At 43.5% G+C, this 21,187-nt stretch overlaps 1 protein-coding gene across 4 annotated transcripts in view; it reads right to left on the reverse strand.

The window, feature by feature from the left end:
* Positions 1-21,187, reverse strand: part of AKAP6 (A-kinase anchoring protein 6) — a 243,050-nt gene that overhangs the window by 201,267 nt on the left and 20,596 nt on the right. For 2 of the 4 annotated variants that reach the window (XM_083740561.1, XM_083740560.1), the window contains exon 1: positions 1,584-1,660. The exons of the other annotated variants lie outside the window; for them this stretch is intronic. In XM_083740561.1, coding sequence (XP_083596687.1) covers positions 1,584-1,633 — 50 coding nt within the window. In that variant the 5' untranslated portion in view covers positions 1,634-1,660. Of the gene's footprint in view, positions 1-1,583; positions 1,661-21,187 lie in introns of those variants that run through there. 4 annotated transcript variants of the gene reach the window in all.

Here is a 21,187-nt window from a genome sequence, read left to right on the forward strand (position 1 = left end):
TATTGCTTATCCTCAAGAACATCACTGATTGATATTGCTATCTTTTACATGTGGGCAATTACATTTTGGCAATGAGTACCATTTGTGGAGGAAGAAGTTAGGTTTTTAAAAATAGTCTAAGATACACTGCATCATACTGGGGGGGGGGGTAATCAACACAGCAACAAAAGCTGAACCTCAAGGAAAGGAAACATGCCATATGCAACAATCAGGCAGCAAACATATGCACTTTTTATTGTGCTAAATACTGCTAATCTGGAAAGGTTTAACATGTTCCTAATGCAACACTTCCCAACACAAAACACTGGTGTGGGTGGGTGTACTTTATGGTTGCAATATTAAACACACTTTCTTAGGAGTAACTCTCATTGGATTCAGTGGGACTTACTTCTGTGTAGACGTACATAGGATTGAACTCTGAGGATGCAATCCTAAGCACATGCGTCTACTCCAAGAAAGTTTGATTGAGCACACTCAGCGCTTACTTACAAGGAAACATGTCTAGGATTGTGTTGCACATGTGGTTTTGACAAATATGCCATAATGTCCCATCTAATGGTGACAATAGCAGCCAAATAGTCCCCACTGAGTGTCACAGTTGCATGGTGCCATTTTGTAATTTGAGAAAACCTTCCCCACTTGAGAACAAAGAAACACACCTATCTTAATTATTATTTGAACCCAGTCTTAACTGTGCCCTTTCAATGAATTTTATGAATGCTATTATGGTTCCTAAACTACTCTCAGCAGCATTACATTCTGAATGCTGGATTCTGATTAGGCCCACAAAATTCACCATTGCCAATCTGAGCATCGCTCACAGGCAAACTAATTACTTCCTACTGATCAATATCTAGTACAACCCCAGGAAGCACAACACACAGCACTTGCCCAGTGGCTGTTGTATATAAAGCTGACTCCTTGTGAAACTCTCTAAGCTGATCTCTTTCTCTCTCTCCCCCCCCCCCTCTGTGTACTGTATGTGTGTTTCAACAAGGAAAATAACACTTAACCACTAACATACACCTTTAGAGCATGTTTCTGTATAAACACATTAAGGAAACCTCTCCCGGGTTGAAAAGAGAATGTTGGAGGAAGATATTCTGGTGACTCTCATTGGCATGAGTAACTGCTGGTCTGCTTCCTCTCATTGCACTCTTGAGTCTGCACAGCACTAATACTACCGCTGTCATACTGGCAGCTATTAAAATTAAGACAAATCCTTCCTCCTATTACCCATAACAAAGTCACCATGAATCACTGCCAGTTACCGCATATTCTCTCTCTCTCTCTCTCTCTCTCTCTCTCTCTCTCTCTCACACACACACACACACACACACACACGAAGGCTGAAAGTCTATCACATTTCCACACTGTCAAATTTCTTACAAACATAATCAAAACATCCCAGGCCAGGGCTTTCCAGCCCTTCCCTCCCCGTTCCTTAAAAGCTCACACTTGCTTGCGGCATGTAGAAATCACTGAATAATTGCACCTAATTCACTACATGGTTTCCCAGAAGAACAAAAAGCTGCCCTAATCCAGCTCCCTAGATACAAAAGGAAAGCAAAGATCTCACACACATTCCCAAGAGAAATGGCATCATCAGGCAGTGTCCTCCCCGGGTTGTCATTCTTCCTACTAATCTAGGAACGCCAGGCTCCTCCTCCCCGTCCTTGTCTTCGTCCACTAGCGTTCTGCTTGGCAGAGCAAGGCAACTGTCGTGTCATCTCTACACCAACCTATAAACCAGGCAGGCAAGATAGCCGAAACAAAATGAGCTTGATGCACGTGGCAAAGTGGGGGGAAAGGCAGGGGACTTCCCGAGAGCCTTATTGCTCTGATGAAGTCAGAAAAGTAGCTAAAATGCCACCACAGGGTTTAAAGAAAAGGTTAACAAATCCAGCTAGGAAATTTTTAGTCTGAGCTAGAGAGTGTTTTGGTCAAGGCTATAGACTGTTCCAGCTGCTATCCGCCCTAATAAACTAAGTGACCACTCAACAGGATAATTCAGCCGTTTCTGGTAGTCTCCTAATGCACTATTATCTCCTGCAGCTAAATGGATTTAAGGATCCATATTACTCTGTTGAGAGCCTGCGTTTCCAGAGTCAGAACTCTGCCGACTGATTCACCATTTGTCTGACTCAGTAATAAGGCATTTCCACATATCCAACTGCATGATAAGGCTGCATTGGAGGTGAATTATACATGATATAAATATATGGCACCTTTAAAAAGTGAACAAAACAGGTTAGAGGTGTGATATAACCAGTGTAAAAAAAAAAGAAAGAAAGTAAAGAAAAAGAAAAAGTGGGCATTTCCTAGGGTCGCCATATGTCCCAAATTTCCTGGACATACCTGGAATACTGCAGTCAGAAGCAGTGTCCAGGCGAAAATGTCCAGGAAACCATGTCGGCAGTGTTGCTTTTGCTGATTTAAAAAAAGCTCCAAACAATGGCAACCCTACATTTCTCCTTCTACATCTTACACATAAGCTTGACAGAGCATTTTAGATCTTCATGATCTATCTTATATTTAGTTGTGCATCAGATGGTCACAGTCCAATCCATGAGTCTCTGGTATCAGAAGTATCGAATTAAAGGATTACTGCATAGCAACATGCCACAGCTGTTCCATGCTGGCCTATTCACCTACCGAGCTGACCTGGAACATTGGCAGTGCCTGAATGCCCACACCACGGGGGTACACCACAAATACAATGAAAGAAACAGCTGGGCAAATGTCCCTTTAATACAGCGCTCACGAAAACACATCCCATTCAAACGTAAGGTACAGATGATAACTGCTTTATCTGTGCCTCTTTCTTCCTCCTGGGTTTCTGTGCAGGTAGATGCAAAGCCTTTTATGCAATGTCTGAGATCTGTGCCTCAACCTTAGTGCGTAAGCCAATAAGCTTTCGGAGCTTCTCACAGAACTTGGTCCTCAGATTACGCTGACTCAGCAATCCATCAGTGCACCCATCAGTAACAGTAATTGGTTCATGACAGACAAAAACTCATTAAGCATGTTAGGGTACAGAGAGGGGACATGTATCGATCAATGTTGTGTCCCCAGGATAGTGTGTTTCCTAATAAGATCTTAATTCCCTCCCCCCCCCAATGACCCATATTGTTAAAGCCAGCCTCCGTTCATTAGGCAGCCATCTGCCTATAATGAAAGCAATTCAGTTTCAATTCCAGAGATCTTAAAAATAAAGGCTGAGGAAAGGTATTTCGTTAACCACGCTCTCTTGCTGAATTTTAAATCAAGTTACGTAACAGCTGGTGCTGGAGGAAACTATTTTTGTCCAGATCGGATCTATCCCTCATTCAGCTGCAATGCAACTAATCTCTTTTCCTCTTTATAAAATCTAAAAAGAAGCTAAACCAGCTAACTTTGATAAAAAGAGGGAGAGAATGAGAAAATTGATCTCTTTATTAGGTAAAACAAAACATTGGTCTGGTTCTGATGTGACACTAAGCCATGGCTTGCCACAAACACACATGCTGCCAGAGATGAGTCCATGGTTACTGTGCCCTTCCTTGGTCAGTCCGCTGCTGAGCTAAGCCATGGTTTACTTTAGCATGGCGTCTGAACCTAGGCTTCTGGTTTAGCTCCCCTGGACAAACCATGAGCTCATGGTTAGTATGGAGAAAGCTAAACCACAAGACTGGATTTGGACAGCTATTGCTTGGGTCAGCACAGCAGCCAGAACAACAGGAGAGGGAAGAACAGCCGTGATCTCTTCTCCCAGAGTCCATGCGTTCACATTAACCCATGGTTTGGCTTAGTATGACATGCAAACCAGGTCATTATGCAACATACAGAATATAGAAATACAGGCTTGGATGGTATTTCCCAGCTTCACAAGGCATAGTTTATGAAGCCAGATATAACTGTCAGGCTTCGGTACTCGTCTGTCACCCTTCTCCTCCTTTACTCAAATGCTGGCTTTGAAACTGCATTCCTCACTTGCACATAAATCTGAGTCACTGTTAGGCCTGAATCAGGGTACTCTGCGTGGTCTTCAAATAAGTTTTACTCAAAGCAGACCTGCTGAAACAGACTAACTTAGTCATGTTAATTAATTCCAATGGGTAAACAGAGTAAAAAAAGGTTGAAGACCTCACCCTGTTTTCATCTTTGCTCAACTAACCACGATAATAAGTCTGAATTATTATGTTTTGTTTGGGCATGATGTGTAATTCTGCTGTAATTCAAGTGTAAAAGGAAATTGAAATTGAATTGTGTATGAGGAGAAGTGTGGGGAGGGGTGATGGAGGAGCTGGCAAACCCTATGCTTGTTCCTGGCTTCATAAACCATGGTTGATGAAGCCAAGAAAGAACACCCAAACCCGGTCATATGGTTGATCCTTAGAACAATCTACCACAGGTACAGAATATTATTTATTGACATGTACATTCCACTACAAAAACCACTTCTTCAGTTGCTATATCTGCTGCTATTTATAAAACTTCATTTCCCCATTTCAATTAAATGATACACACTTTGTTCATAGTGTTGTAGTGAGAAGGACAATAGCCAAAGAGTTGTGTGAGAGACCTGGGCAAGAGGCAGGCAGAAGCCAGAGAGGAAGAGTCATGCTTGATTCCTGTTTGCTTCAAAGGCTGGGACTATGGGAGAAGCAAGACCTTATGGGGTGTGAGTGCTGTTATCCCCTCCATCTTTGGCTCAGGGTGTATATATATGTAAATAAACCATATATCCTAAAGACAACACAGTCTCCATTGTCCCTCATTCCAAGGAAACTGAACCCCTGTCAAGTGCATGGAACCCCAGGAATCTCACACCACTCAGAGATTGGGGTTGCGTGCAACATTATCTATCTGTAATTTATAGCCAGACACAAAGGAACACCACTACCACCGCAAGATAACTGGGTAAAAAGCAAATTAAATACCATGTATTTTGATATGCAGTTTCAAGAGGAAATTCCATCACATATAGAATATTAACCATTTTAAGAGTAGTTTAAGCATCTCAAGTGATGTGGAATTCATAAACACAGGAGGCGGTGGTGAGTGGGTTGTTAATTTTTATATTCAAGTGAATTCTCATTCATTGAATAATAACTCTTTTTTTATGAAGCGGCTTCGGAATTAAATAACTTAATTCAGATAATCCTCATCTTCCTGTACTCATTCCTCACAAGCATTCAAGCACAATGACTCATTTAACTGGCTTTTAAAAATCATCATCATCATTATTATTACTACGAGTTTATTCTGGCCTTATGATGGCCTTCCTATTTTTGTTTACTGTTGTTTTTAAAGTAGGTTTTATGTATGCATGTATGTATGTATGTGAAGAAGATGACTGCTAAATGTTAGTAAATGCAATTTGATCTACCTGGGCAGAAGAACATTTTCAGTTCAAGACTGGATGAGCTAGAGTTTTAGGGGACAAAAATTCATTTTTTAATTTATCCATTTATTAAATGTATATCCCGCCCTTCTTCCCAAAGGAGTTCAGGGTGGTAAACAACAAACAGTAAAACAATAATAATAATAAAAATCTTTAAAACATTACACCAAAAGGAAAGCAGTAGGAGAAGAGAAAGTGTGGGTGACCCCAGGGTGGATATCAAAAGAGAAGTCAAGGAAGCTGTGCTGCTCTGCTGCTCCTTTCTATTCATTTACTCTCTTCACACAAATGGCATGTAACAACAACAACAACAACAACAACAATTTATTATTTATACCCCGCCCATTTGGCTGGGTTTCCCCAGCCATTCTGGGCGCCTCCCAACAGAATATTAAAAACATGATAAAACATCAAACATTAAAAACTTTCCTAAACATGGCTTCCTTCAGGTGTCTTCTAAAAGTCAGATAGTTGTTTATTCCCTTGACATCTGATAGGAGGATGTTCCACAGGGCGGGCACCACTGCCAAGAAGGCCCTCTGCCTGGTTCCCTGTAACCTCACTTCTCACAGTGAGGGAATCACCAGAAGGCCCTTGGAGCTGGACCTCAGTGTCCAGGCTGAACGATGGGGGTGGAGACGCTCCTTCAGGTATACTGGACCGAGGCCATTTAGGGCTCTAAAGGTAAGCACCAACACATGTAAAGAAGACTTTCATGGTGGGTGACTTTATACACTTCCATATTTTACTTTTGTTATTACCCTGATATCCCGCATTTCTTCCAAGGAGTTGAAGGTGGCCTAAGGGGTTCTCCCCACTTCCTCTTCTATCCTCACAGCAACTGTGTGAGGTAATTTAGGTTAAGAGTCTGACTGGCCCAAGGTGCTTCATGGCTGGGTGGGGATGTAAACCCAGATCTCCCAGGTCCTGCTCCAAAACTCTAATCACTTCGCCACACTGGCTCTCATATGATGTCCCTATTGTAATACCCCACAAATGTCCCAGAAAAACGGAGACATCCCGTTTTCCCCATGAGAGCACAGCAGCCATCTTGGGTACCACGATATCTCGTGATTTCACGCTGCAATCTCATGCAGCACCTCAAAATGCACATTTTTTAATGCAGTGAAAGCGCAAAGTGTGTCTTGTGGGCTCCGTGATCTCTCACGTGTCATGTGACTTTATGGGAGCACGAACAGGAAGTGGCACGTCCCAGTTTGGGACTCAATGTGTTGTGGATTGCCCTGTGGACAGGGCACGTGGTCAAACTATGTAGCCTTTTGGTGTCTTCCAGCTCAATTATTCCAGGAGGGATTTTGATTATTTATATCTCTCCTTGATGACTGCCTATGAAAAACCTTTGCCAATCACAAAGTGCAAGAGGGCCACAAAGCACAGTTCTAGAGAGTTAGACTGAATGGACCAGGGAGCTTGTCTCCCACACCCCTCAGGCAGATGTAAAGTGCAATATGCAATAGCTGGTACAAATCTATCATTACAAAAGACACACCATTGGAGGAAAGTGTGTGCATTTTATAACAAGCCAATGGAACCAGAACAGCTGTAATAAAAAGTGATCTTCACAGAATGTGTACTCTGCTGGAAGGCTTTACCATGAAAAAATGGTTTTAAGTATCAGGGCTCCCTCATGTCTCAGGAGAAGAGACCTGTTGAGATGAGAGGATTTCCTATCCATTTTCGCTTGTAACACAAGCTGCTGTTACTCTCTGTGTCTTTCAAAAACAGAGCAATTGGGAAATGCCACAAAGAGAGAGAACAGCTTTAGGCAAGCAAAGACAAATTAGCAGCTTCTCGTGAAATTGACAAGAATACACCATGATTTTTAACAGCTAATTAATTATACCCTGACTTTGTCACCTTCAAGGCTGTGTTGTCCACATTGCCAGTCCAAAACCTTGAAAACAATTAAGCAGTTAATGCCATGGCTTGTTAATATATTATGCCAAGGGTGGGATGACACTCTTTTATTATGTATTTATTTATTTTACAAATGTGTACATCACCCTAAATCTCCAGGAAGTGTTTCAAGAGTGTGAGATTCTTTTCAGCACCAGACTCTGCTTTCTAAACTAGCTTTTTATCTTTTTAAACTTTCAGGCTACAGGAACTGGATGTTGCACACTATAACTGGCTCTTAGGATCTCTCCTGCGCTCACACTTAAATTGAAAAATCCACCTGGGTCACCATCTATACATGAGTTTGTGGGTAATCTTGTCATCTGTGCATCCCAGGACCTCCATACACACATCCCAGCAAGTGATCACAGACCCTCCAAGTGTCCCTATTTTCCAGGGACAGTCCTGGATTTACAGAAGCTGTCCCAGTTTCTGATTTGATCCCAGAATATTATGCTTTTACTTAGGATGTCCCTATTTTCATTGGAGAAAATGTTGGAGGGTATGGAGTTATGTGACCCCCAAGAAAAGGAGATAAGTAACTATACAACCTTTAAAGGACAGTCCTGTATAGGGGAGTTTTTAAATGTTTGTGTTTTTATATATGTTGCAAACCTCACAGAGTGGCTGGGACAACACAGTCAGATGGGCGGGGTATTATTATTATTAAATAGGACATCCCTATTTCCATCAGAGAAATGCTGGAGAGTATGTGATCACCAAATTAAAATGAGTATTTTCTTCAAGTAGGAAATGCTTACTGATACACACGAAAATTTAATCAACCAAATCAGTGTTTTAAGGAACAGTTTTCTTGTTCCAGTACAGAAATCTGTGACTGTTTCTACACCACTCCATGAAGCTAAAACAATTTAAGTATATCATCTCAAGGAGCTGGTGGAACAATACCATATGGCTGTAATGATACAAAGCATTAAATGTATTCAGGCCAAGTTAAATTTCCCTGTCTTCTGTATAGCTCAAGTTATTTAAACAAAAGTAACAGTGGGTGGCTTGAGTCAAATTACATTCACTGTAGGACATCAAATGATACTATAATTAACCACAAGATTTTGTACAGTTCTGGTTTTTCCTTTGAATAAATGATACTAACCAATCTATTGACTTGCACCTATTCGCATTTTTCCTCCCTTGACATCTGGGTGAACTTCATCAGCGACAGGACATCAAGAAAAATTAATCAACCTTGCATAATTATTTAGTTAAACAAGATATCTCAAGTATACTTTGAATGCCCCAGTAATTTAGATTAAACAATATTTTCAGTAAACTGTTCTCACTGTGTTTACAATGGCAAGGGATTATCACACACACAAAAACCCTTTTAATGACCAAGATATTAAGTAATCCTATTTGTGTATTCATGAACTTATGGGCTATGTAATAGCTTTCCTCCCTGATTTGGCGTTTTAATGTGCTAAGAAGCAGCCTATGATGCATCACAGACAGTGCCCGATTTACGTATAAGCTAAACAAACTATAGCTTAGGGCCCTACTCTCTTGGGGGCCAGAAAAAAAATTAAAGGGGGGGGGGACTGATGCACATTTCCAAAATATAAGATAAAAAAGAAATAAAATGGCTTTAGATACCTATTAGGTCCATAAATTACCATACAGCAGGCTTCCTCAACCTCAGCCCTCCAGGTGTTTTGAGACTTCAATTCCCAGCATCCCTAACCACTGGTCCTGCTAGCTAGGGATCATGGGAGTTGTAGGCCAAAAAAACATCTGGAGGGCTGAAGTTGAGGAAGCCTGCCATGTAGCATATATTTAACACAAAAAAGCGACAATTTGTTGTTGACAAAGGACAGCTGGACATATAAAGGGCCCCATTACCTTCAGTAGCTTAGGGCCTCATCCAACCTAAATCCAGCCCTGATCACAGAGAGCAGGATGGTAGGGAGGTAGAGAGTTGGTGCCCCATGAAGTGATGGCTGGTGCCCACTGGGACCAGAAGGGCAGAATGCCGGGAGTTCAAACAGTAGGTGGAACCAGAGCCAATGGTAGGCATGACCAACTCATTTGAGTTTTGTTTTCATCTTCTCCCCTGGAGACTGGCTGAAGGCAGAATAAGGTTGGTAGTGCCCTATTTGCTCAAATGGGCCAGCCCCCACTGGTCCCCTGTGAAACACCCCTAATTGTTTGTTTATAAGGGTTCTCATTTGTTTATTACTTTCTCAGTACAGTACTTCCCCTACATGGAAAGACAGGCTCTGGTTGGTTGAGCAGGTGAGGGAGCAGACCAATCATGGGTCCAAGGGTCAAGAAGGCGATAGAGGGAAAGGAGGGGTAGATGTGGCTTGTCAGCCTTGGAAGGTGGCCAATCTAGGAGAAAGAAAACTCTGATCCTAAACCTTGCTGCCTTGTGGGATATCCTCAGGAGAAGAAAGGGCTAGGGGATACAATGGTACCTCGGGTTACATATGCTTCAGGTTACAGACTCCGCTAACCCAGAAACACCACCTTGGGTTAAGAACTTTGCTTCAGGATGAGAACAGAAATCGTGCTCCAGCGGCGCGGCAGCAGCAGGAGGCCCCATTAGCTAAAGTGGTGCTTCAGGTTAAGAACAGTTTCAGGTTAAGAACAAATTAAGTAGTTAACGCGAGGTACCACTGTAAAGCCCACACAAATCCATGATGGTTGGATGGCACTTTGTACGCTGCCTTCTGGCAACTCCTGCAACCAAGCTGGTGTGAAACTTATTGGTCTTCTTTCCTTTGGACCACATAAGCAAGGCCGAGAGGTAGGTCTTGTTGTAAGGGCAACCAGGACCTCCTTACACACTGCCCAGGCTTGCACCCTGGGGAGGTCACACAGCAGTTTGACAATGGAGGGGAACTCCATTGTCTCTTGAAACAGACAGATGCCAGCAAGTTAGGGCCCCTAAAAGTCTTGCTCTGGCTGGTGAGGTCACTTTGGTGCTGACAGCACAGTGGTTTGACTTCTCCCTGGAGGCGCACTCGGTGGTCTCTTGAGACAGGAGAATGTTAGCAATTCTGATAGCTAATGTGGGGGGAAATTCAGGTACTCTGACATCACTAGAGGGTTATTTTCTATGAAACGTATGTCCTGGATTTTTTTAGTCTGCATGGCAAGGGCATTTTTAGAAAAGGCTTTTCTCTAAATGAGCAAGCTCCTAGAGAGATGATACTGCTGTTAAAACATGTGAAATGTTTGATCTGCCAAAGTTGAAGAAAAATATCACGCAGAAGAGGGTCATTTTATTTTTGCTTCTTATGTCGGAGGAGAAAATAGTTCTCAAAAATTATGTATAGATTACAAAACATACTTTGTTCTAGCCAAAACTGCATAAGGGAGGAAAAGTCATTCAGCGGAACAAACGTAGCTCACTGGTAGAGCATCTGCTTTGTGTACAGGTCGTTGGTTCAGTCCTTGACATCTCTAGATAGGTAAGGGAAAGTATCCTGTCAGAAACCCTGGAGAACTACTTCCAGTGTAGACAACACTGAGCTAAAAGAACCAATGGTCTTACTTGGTGTGATGTGGCTTCCTATGCAGGCAGTAATAGATGGTTTGTTGATACTGGGTCTACTCACAGACAATAAATTTCACTTACAGCAATCAGCAAGGCTGCACTTGATGCAATGATTCAGCAACTTTCTTCTGATGAGTGGGTCTAGACACAGAAAGGCTTGAAATGGAAATCAAAACCACTAGAGCACAGGATTGCGCTATCACTCTAAGCCAGGGGTTGCCAACTTTTGGGGACCAGTGGATCCATTCCAAATTTTGGGAGAGGATGCTGTGAAAGCCATGCCCAAAAAGGCTGCCATGGGGGTGCGACATAACACAAAACTAGACTACACTCGTCGTTGCTTCTCTCCACTCCCCCAATGTCCTGCTGGTCCTCATTATGGAGATGCAGCTGTTAATGGCATGAATCCTGCTTTCTCCAGTGCCAAGAAGCAAGCTCAGAGCCTGGCAAGACTGCCTGGGGGTGCCAATGCAGGCTTTCATAGGCACCAGTGACCACAGATGCTGTGTTGGCACCCCTGTTCTAAGTCACCTGTAACCTTCCTCTGCTTGTGAAAGCATATGAGCAACATGCTCTGCGTCGGCACCTTATCTAGCAACCATGCTGAAACTTAGCAACATGGTCAGTAGCCTGGAATCTCCAGCTATGCCATACTGAGGTTATCACAGAAGATCCAGACCTAAATTTAATTAACAAATAAGCAATTGGAGGCGGTGCTCCCTTGGGCCTAACTTGGAGGGAAGAGAACCTCTCTGGCCCATGGGCCTAACTAAGTCTGGCAGAGGTCCTAGTTTTTGACCCATGAGGCCATTTCTCCTATGTTTCTTCTCTATTCCATTTCTTAGGAGATGGGGCATTTGATCTGCTTTCTTCCAGATAGAACACTGTACAGTAGTCTTCAAACACATGCTGTTACCTATCTACAGTACCCATCTGTTGTTGTTGTTGTTGTTGTTGTTGTTGTTGTTGTTGTTGTTTAGTCGTTTAGTCGTGTCCGACTCTTCGTGACCCCATGGACCAGAGAACGCCAGGCACCTCTGTCTTCCACTGCCTCCCGCAGTTTGGTCAAACTCATGCGGGTAACCTCGAAAACACTATCCAACCCTCTCGTCCTCTGCCGTCCCCTTCTCCTTGTGCCCTCCATCTTTCCCAACATCAGGGTCTTCTCCAGGGAGTCTTCTCTTCTCATGAGGTGGCCAAAGTACTGGAGCCTCAGCTTCACAATCTGTCCTTCCAGTGAGCACTCAGGGTTGATTTCCTTCAGTATGGAGAGGTTTGATCTTCTTGCAGTCCATGGGACTCTCAAGAGTCTCCTCCAGCACCATAATTCAAAAGCATCAATTCTTCGGCGATCAGCCTTCTTTATGGTCCAGCTCTCACTTCCATACATCACTACTGGGGAAACCATAGCTTTAACTATACGAACCTTTGTTGGCAAGGTGATGTCTCTACTTCTCAAGATGCTGTCTAGGCCTGTCATTCCCCTTCTCCCAAGAAGCAGGCGTCTTTTAATTTCGTGGCTGCTGTCACCATCTGCAGTGATCATTGAGCCCAAGAAAGTAAAATCTCTCACTACCTCCATTTCTTCCCCTTCTATTTGCCAGGAGGTGATGGGACCAGTGGCCATGATCTTCGTTTTTTTGATGTTGAGCTTCAGACCATATTTTGCGCTCTCTTCTTTCACCCTCATTAAAAGGTTCTTTAATTCCTCCTCACTTTCTGCCATCAAGGTTGTGTCATCTGCATATCTGAGGTTGTTGATATTTCTTCCGGCAATCTTAATTCCGGCTAGGGATTCACCCAGCCCAGCCTTTCGCATGATGAATTCTGCATATAAGTTAAATAAACAGGGAGACAAAATACAGCCTTGTCGTACTCCTTTCCCAATTTTGAACCAATCAGTTGTTCCATATCCAGTTCTAACTGTAGCTTCTTGTCCCACATAGAGATTTCTCAGGAGACAGATGAGGTGATCTGGCACTCCCATTTCTTTAAGAACTTGCCATAGTTTGCCGTGGTCGACACAGTCAAAGGCTTTTGCATAGTCAATGAAGCAGAAGTAGATGTCTTTCTGGAACTCTCTAGCTTTCTCCATAATCCAGCGCATGTTTGCAATTTGGTCTCTGGTTCCTCTGCCTCTTCTAAATCCAGCTTGCACTTCTGGGAGTTCTCGGTCCACATACTGCTTGAGCCTTCCTTGTAGAATTTTAAGCATAACCTTGCTAGCGTGTGAAATGAGTGCAATTGTGCGGTAGTTGGAGCATTCTTTGGCACTGCCCTTCTTTGGGATTGGGATGTAGACTGATCTTCTCCAATCTTCTGGCCACTGCTGAGTTTTCCAAACTTGCTGGCATATTGAGTGTAGCACCTTAACAGCATCATCTTTTAAAATTTTAAATAGTTCAGCTGGAATACCATCACTTCCACTGGCCTTGTTATTTGCAGTGCTTTCTAAGGCCCATTTGACTTCACGTTCCAGGATGTCTGGCTCAAGGTCAGCAACCACACTACCTGGGGTATACGAGACATCCATTTCTTTCTGGTATAATTCCTCTGTGTATTCTTGCCACCTCTTCTTGATGTCTTCTGCTTCTGTTAGGTCCTTTCCACTTTTGTCCATTATTATGGAAATCTTTGTACGAAATGTTCCTTTCATATCTCCAATTTTCTTGCACAGATCTCTGGTTCTTCCCATTCTATTGCTTTCCTCTATTTCTTTGCATTGCTCGTTTAAGAAGGTCTTCTTGTCTCTCCTTGCTATTCTTTGGAAATCTGCATTCAATTTCCTGTATCTTTCACCATCTCCCTCGCATTTTGCTTGCCTTCTCTCCCCTGCTATTTGTAAGGCCTCATTGGACAGCCACTTTGCTTTCTTGCATTTCCTTTTCATTGGGATTGTTTTCGTTGCTGTCTCCTGTATAATGTTACGAGCCTCCATCCATAGTTCTTCAGGCATTCTGTCCACCAAATCTAAATCCTTAAACCTGTTCCTCACTTCCACTGTGTATTCATAAGGGATTTGACTTAGATTGTATCTTACCGGCCCAGTGGTTTTTCCTACTTTCTTCAGTTTAAGCTTGAATTTTGCTATAAGAAGCTGATGATCTGAGCCACAGTCAGCTCCAGGTCTTGTTTTTGCTGACTGTATAGAGCTTCTCCATCTTTGGCTGCAGAGAATATAATCAATCTGATTTCGATGCTGCCCATCTGGTGATGTCCATGTGTAGAGTCGTCTCTTGTGTTGTTGGAAAAGCATGTTTGTGATGACCAGCTTGTTCTCTTGACAGAACTCTATTAGCCTTTGCCCTGCTTCGTTTTGATCTCCAAGGCCAAACTTGCCAGTTGTTCCTTTTATCTCTTGACTCCCTACTTTAGCATTCCAATCCCCTATAATGAGAAGAACATCCTTCTTTGGTGTCACTTCTATAAGGTCTTGTAAGTCTTCATAGAATTGGTCAATTTCAGTTTCTTCAGCACAAGTAGTTGGTGCATAAACTTGGATTACTGTGATGTTAAAAGGTCTGCCTTGGATTCGTATCGAGATCATTCTATCATTTTTGAGATTGCATTCCAGTACAGCTTTCGCCACTCTTTTGTTGACTATGAGGGCCACTCCATTTCTTTTACGGGTTTCTTGCCCACAGTAGTAGATATGATGGTCATCCGAACTGAATTCACCCATTCCCGTCCATTTTAGTTCACTGATGCCCAGGATGTCAATATTTATTCTTGCCATCTCATTTTTGACCACCTCCAACTTACCCAGGTTCATGGTTCTTACATTCCAGGTTCCTATGCAATATTTTTCTTTACAGCATTGGACTTTCCTTTCGCTTCCAGGCATATCCGCAACTGAGCGTCCTTTCGGCTTTGGCCCAGCCGCTTCATCAGCTCTGGATCTACTTGTACTTGCCCTCTGCTCTTCCCCAGTAGCATGTTGGACGCCTTCCGACCTGAGGGGCTCATCTTCCAGCGTCATATCTTTTATATGCCTGTTGTCTTTGTCCATGGAGTTTTCTTGGCAGGGATACTGGAGTGGCTTGCCGGTTCCTCCTCCAGGTGGATCATGTTTGGTCAAAACTCTCCACTATGACCTGTTCATCTTGGGTGCCCTGCTCGGCATAGTTCATAACTTCTCTGAGTTCTTCAAGTACCCATCTACCCACATATAATACCCATCTACCCACATATACAGTACCCATCTACCCACATATAACAGACTTGCCTCTGAAATGATATATATATATATATTGCAAGGCATAGTTGAGGCAGGGATAGATGGAGCATTCCAGAAGGAAATAATTTTTCAAATCTCAACACTGTCCAAAACAAACAGGATGGCAGCAATGTCTGAGATCGACAAATAAAATGAAAGTGTGCTGCTATGGTCCATGAGTGGCTTATTTGTGCACAGTTTAACCAGCCAATGGGAGTAGAGTAAAAAGAAAGCGCATGTCTCATACTTGACGTCTAGAGGAGCTGGCAGTTCCATAAAGGCACAAACTCATATGCACAGCAGCAAATCTGACAGGAAAGCTATTTGTAGATCCAGTTGTAACACCCTGGAAAGAATTTAGTAGTGCCAAAGCAGCTAAAGCAGAAATTGTGTGCACGTTTAACCTGGGAGTAAGTCCCACTGAGCTGAATAGGATTTACTTCTGAGCATGGATGCATGCCTAGGATTGCACCATAAAATTCATTCATTCATTCATTCATTCATTGCACCATAAAGGTACAAGGAGTAGAGATCAAGTCCCAGGGAACTAAGGAAGATGTACTTATGAGCAAATATGCTCAAGATTGCACTGCATGTAGATGCAGTAATAAATATTGATATTGAAATAATGCTTTCCCCAAATATCATATTTTTAATATACACATAATACAAACCTTCCATTTGACATTTTAAGGATGATCATTTAATCAGTACCTATATTGATGAAGATTTCTATGTCCATTTGCTGATTTTTATCCAGGATGTGTAGAGAACTTGCCCAGGATAATTCCAATATTGAATGCACATGGTTGATGGTACTCAGCAGTTCTTTGCTATGCAATCATCTGGATTGTTTTAGAAGAACGTTTGATAGATACCTTAAATAATGTAAAAGGTACATATCTCAATTTCAGCCATGTTGAAGTTTGCTCTAACTAGATTCTGCTTAAGCGTGCTCTCCCGTTTCCTAGAGCCTCAAACAGACAGAATGCCACCTTATGGGTGTCTGTCATAGCAAATTATTGTCTCCAATGGAGGTGCCCACAGCCAGCCAGCCAGCCAGTAAAAATAGACCCTGCTGCTTCCAAAATGCAAATTCAGAGTGGCAGGATTGGATTTGTCCTTAAGGCACATCCTTTGTAGATCTATGCAACATGACAGAAAATGAACATCATAGAAAATATATGTAATGCTGGGGAATAAAAATATGAAAAGGGAAGGGAAGAGGGGAGAATTGTAAATATTCCAGAATAAAGGGTCTATTATTTTAAGAAATGTCTTTGAACAACTAGAGAACTGTGGCTTTTAAGTAGGTTTGTGCTGAGAGAGCTCTATCCCATGCTAAGAAATTAATCTATCCTTTAAAAAAGGGCTGCTAAATGTGACTGCCCAGGGAGCACTGACTTCAATATTTTCAACAACAAAAAAAAGAAAGAACAGCATTGAACATGATTAAATTGGTGGATATTCTCATAGAACATTTTCATTGCATTTAAGGCTGCAAATGATAGAATGAAAAATGTCCATTTGACCTAGAAATAAACAGCAGATTCGGTCACTCACCAAGCTGTTTCTCGTGTCCTGCTGTTAACGTCAAAAGCAGCAGAGGCGCCTCTCTGATATATGTATGCTCTGGGATCTGGGAGCTCCAGGGCTGCCTACAGTGAACTGCAAACCTACAGCCATCTTCCATGTGACTGCTGACAAACAATGGCTGGCACAAGCCAGATGCAATTCCATTTCTGGATGAGGAAACAGCAAGCAATGCTTCTCTACTTTGTGGATTCATTTCACAATGCCTCACAATGCAATAACTAGTTGCTGAGGATGTTGGCAGTGAAAGACTACAATTCTGCCTCAGGTGTGAAAGAAGTTGTATTTCATATACTACATAGCATATAGTGACTACTTATCAAGAAATCATTTGGACTGCAGAAAGCTCTAATCTTACACCTGGCTATCCTCTTCCTCTTTCTGCATATGCCTCTCTCCCCACCCATCCTGGTTTCTTCTCTCAAGAGTAAACAACACACACAGCAGAAATGTCCTCCCTCATCCAACGCAGCTTATGTCAGAGGGGCTCTGATTCCTGTGAGAAGCCAAGTTACAGGGAACCAGGCAGAGGGCCTTCTCGGTAGTGGCACCCGCCCTGTGGAACACCCTCCTACCAGATGTCAAAGGAAACAACTACCAGACTTTTAGAAGACATCTGAAGTCAGCCCTGTTTAGGGAAGCTTTTAATGTTTGATGCATTACTGTATTTTAATATTTTGTTGGAAGCCACCCAGAGTGACTGGGGAAGCCCTGCCAGATTGGCAGGGTATAATTATTATTGTTATTATTAAGCAAATCGTGTTCACTTTTTTTGACAGGACATAAGTGGGTGGCGCTGTGGGTTAAACCACAGAGCCTAGGACTTGCCAACCAGAAGGTTGGCAGTTCGAATTCCCGCGATGGGGTGAACTCCCATTGCTTGGCCCCAGCTCCTGCCAACCTAGCAGTTCGAAAGCACGTCAAAGTGCAAATAGATAAATAGGTACCGCTCCGGCGGGAAGGTAAAGGGTGTTTCCGTGCGCTGCTCTGGTTCACCAGAAGCGGCTTAGTCATGCTGACCACCTGACCCAGAAGCTGTACGCCGGCTCCCTCGGCCAATAAAGCGAGATGAGCGCCGCAACCCCAGAGTCAGCCACGACTGGACCTAATGGTCAGGGGTCCCTTTACCTTTACCTTTAAGTGGCCTCTCTAGAGTTGATGCAAAAATAAATGTGGAAATGAGGGGATAGAACAAGGTGCGTGGTAGCAGGGAAGGAGCATTGCATGGGGTCAGCAAACTCTTACAGATCCTGAGGTGCATCTATTAGACAGAAGACAACATAAGAGAACACAATAGCCCCTTTGCCCACAACATGTGGGCAGGAGACTGGATCTCTGGTTGGTTTTCTTAAGAGTTTGTAATACCAAAGCAAACCGCCTCTCTAATTTGGATTAGGGCTGCAGCTTGCAATGCTGAGTGAAGGAACTAACCTTTACTCTGTTCTGGCTTCTTGGTGCTGCTATTTGCCCTGTGGGGAAAGATATAGCACAACCTATAGCACAACACAATGGCGTTTCCGTGTGCTGCTCTGGTTCGCCAGAAGCGGCTTAGACATGCTGGCCACATGACCTGGAAGCTGTCTGCGGACGAACACCGGCTCCCTTGGCCTATAGAGCCAGATGAGCGCGCAACAACAGAGTCGTCCACCACTGGACCTAACAGTCAGGGGTACCTTTACCTTTATAGCACAACACAAACTGGAAATCTTAATCCACCCCCACAAGAAGATATTAGGTGTGAAGATATTCCATTGTCAGGGCCAGCCTAAGCTATTTTGTTGCCTGAGGCAAAGGTCAACATGGTGCCTTTCCCCCGTTTCATTTTCCAAAGCTGAATGGACCATTGGCAATGGAGCAATGGAGCATTCTCTACCACACCTGAAGGCAGCAGGCTAGCTTGGGGAGCACTGGATAGGGTGAATGGTTTACAAAGCTCCAGCAACTGGCTACCATTGTTCATTGCCCTCCAGCACTTGCTGCCTGTCTTCACCACTATCTCATCTAGCAGCCCCCAACCCTGGCAGCACACAGATAAATACTTTGGCAGCTTGAGTTCTTCATCAGCCATCTGTTCTGTCCCTTGTGCATGAGGCAAATCACCCACCTTTTCTTTAAAGTGACTCATTAACTTAATTCGACCCATAACATGTTTTAAGAATTAAAAGAAGATTCTGTGTGGAGCAGAGACAAATACAGTACAGTCGTACCTTGGTTTTTGAACAGCTTAGTTCTCGAACATTTTGGCTCCCAAACGCCGCAAACCCGGAAGTGACTGTTCAGGTTTGCGAACTATTTTTGGAAGCCGAATGTCCGACGGGGCTTCTGCGGCTTCCAATTGGCTGCAGGAGCTTTCCGAATGTTTTGGAAGTCAAACAGACTTCCAGAATGGATTCTGTTCAACTTCCAAGGTATGACTGTAGTTGATATGTTTAAGGACCAGAGTGTAAATACACAGAAAAGTGTGTATTCCAGCCATCAGAAAACAAACATTTTCTCTAGCTTTCATAGCATTCAATGAAACTGGGAGTTAGACAGCCTGAAACACCAAGTGATACCGAAAACAAATTTCAAATGCTTTGGTCAATTTTAATTTTGTCTTCACCATGAAGACTGAAAGTATTTGTCACAATGCCTTGTTGCACGTAATGCAGCCACTATCTACAGAAACAGAGACAAAACTATATAAGTAAATTGGTATTACAGCAATAGTCTTTTAACACCCAGGCAGACCAAAAGGCCAGGAACAATTTCTGCTAGCAGTGAAGTGGAAAAAGCTAAAAAGCATTTCGATGACAGAAGCTAAAATGGTTTGATTTAATAGCAAGTAACATAAAGATGTGACAGAAACATTCGATCAGCAGTTGGTATTACAGCCTCGAGTGGTGGGAGAAATAATCAAGGGGGCAAATGGAAGTGCTAAAAAAATGAGAAATCTCAGAATTCCACTTAGCAGGTAACTTGAGTGAAGTTTAGTTTGTCACGTTTCACTCCTGGTCAAAAGCAAGGCAAGATCTGTTCTAGAAGAAACATTAATGCTTTGAAACAAGACACAGGCATACAGATAAGACTTTCAGGATGTTCACAGCACTTAGTGCAAGGACTCTGAACCTCCAGATATTTTTGGACTACAAGCTTAACATTTATATGAAGCCACAAGGAGTGGTCAAGGGACGCAGGTGGCGCTGTGGGTTAAAGCCTCAGCGCCTAGGACTTGCCGATCGAAAGGTCGGTGGTTCGAATCCCTGCGGCGGGGTGCGCTCCCGCTGCTCGGTCCCAGCGCCTGCCAACCTAGCTGTTCGAAAGCACCTCCGGGTGCAAGTAGATAAATAGGGACCGCTTACCAGCGGGAAGGTAAACGGCGTTTCCGTGTGCGGCTCTGGCTCGCCAGAGCAGCGATGTCACGCTGGCCACGTGACCCGGAAGTGTCTCCGGACAGCGCTGGCCCCTGGCCTCTTAAGTGAGATGGGCGCACAACCCCAGAGTCTGTCAAGACTGGCCCGTACGGGCAGGGGTACCTTTACCTTTACCTTACAAGGAGTGGTCATTTGAGGATTTGGAACACAGCATTATTATTATTATTATTATTGTTTATTATTTTTACCCCACCCATCTGGCTGGGTTTCCCCAGTCACTCTGGGAGGCTCCCACCAGAATAATAATAAGATAAAACATCAAACATTTAAAACTTCCCTAAATGGGGCTCCCTTCAGGTGCCTTCTAAAAGTCAGATAGTTGTTTATTTCCTTGACATCTGATGGGAGGACGTTCCACAGGGCGGGCACCGCTACTAAGAAGGCCCTCTGCCTGGTTCCCTGTAACTTCACTTCTCACAGTGAAGGAACCTCCAGAAGGCCCTCAGGGCTGGACCTCAGTGTCCGGGCTGAACAATGGAGTTGGAGACACTCCTTCAGGTAAACTGGGCTGAGGCCGTTTAGGGCTTTAAAGGTCAGCACCAACACTTTGAATTGTGCTTGGAAATGTACCAGGAGCCAATGTAGGTCTCGGTAGCCACTCCCAGTCACCAGTCTAGCTACCACATTCTGGATTAGTTGCAGTTTCCAGGTCATCTTCAAAGGTAGCCCCATGTAGGGCGTGTTGCAGTAGTCCAAGCAGGAGATAACTAGAGCGTGCACCACTCTTGTGAGACAGTCTGTGGGCCGTTAGGGTCTCGGCCTGCATACCAGATGGAGTGGTAGACAGCTGCCCTGGACACAGAATTGACCTGAACCTCCATGGACAGCTCTGAGTCCAGGATGCACACCTGGTCCTTCAGGGGCACAGTTACCCCATTCTGGACCATCAATATGCCAATGACACACAGCTCTATTTCTCCACAGCATCTGTACAGGCCCCAGAACAGTGTTCTGCCTGCCATGGTGGCCTAGATAAGAATCAGGGATGACAGGAGTTGTATCCCAGCACACATTCCTGCATCACTGATTTGGTAGGTTTAAAGGTATGGTTCATCACAGAATATACAGGCAAAACAGATGTACCTTTCCAGAAGATATCGAATGCAGACTTGGGGCTGGGCCCATAAACCTAAAAGCTGCTAAAG

This window comes from Podarcis gaigeae (genome assembly GCF_964106915.1).
Source record: "Podarcis gaigeae genome assembly, chromosome: 1".
Taxonomy (NCBI): Eukaryota; Metazoa; Chordata; class Lepidosauria; order Squamata; family Lacertidae; genus Podarcis; species Podarcis gaigeae.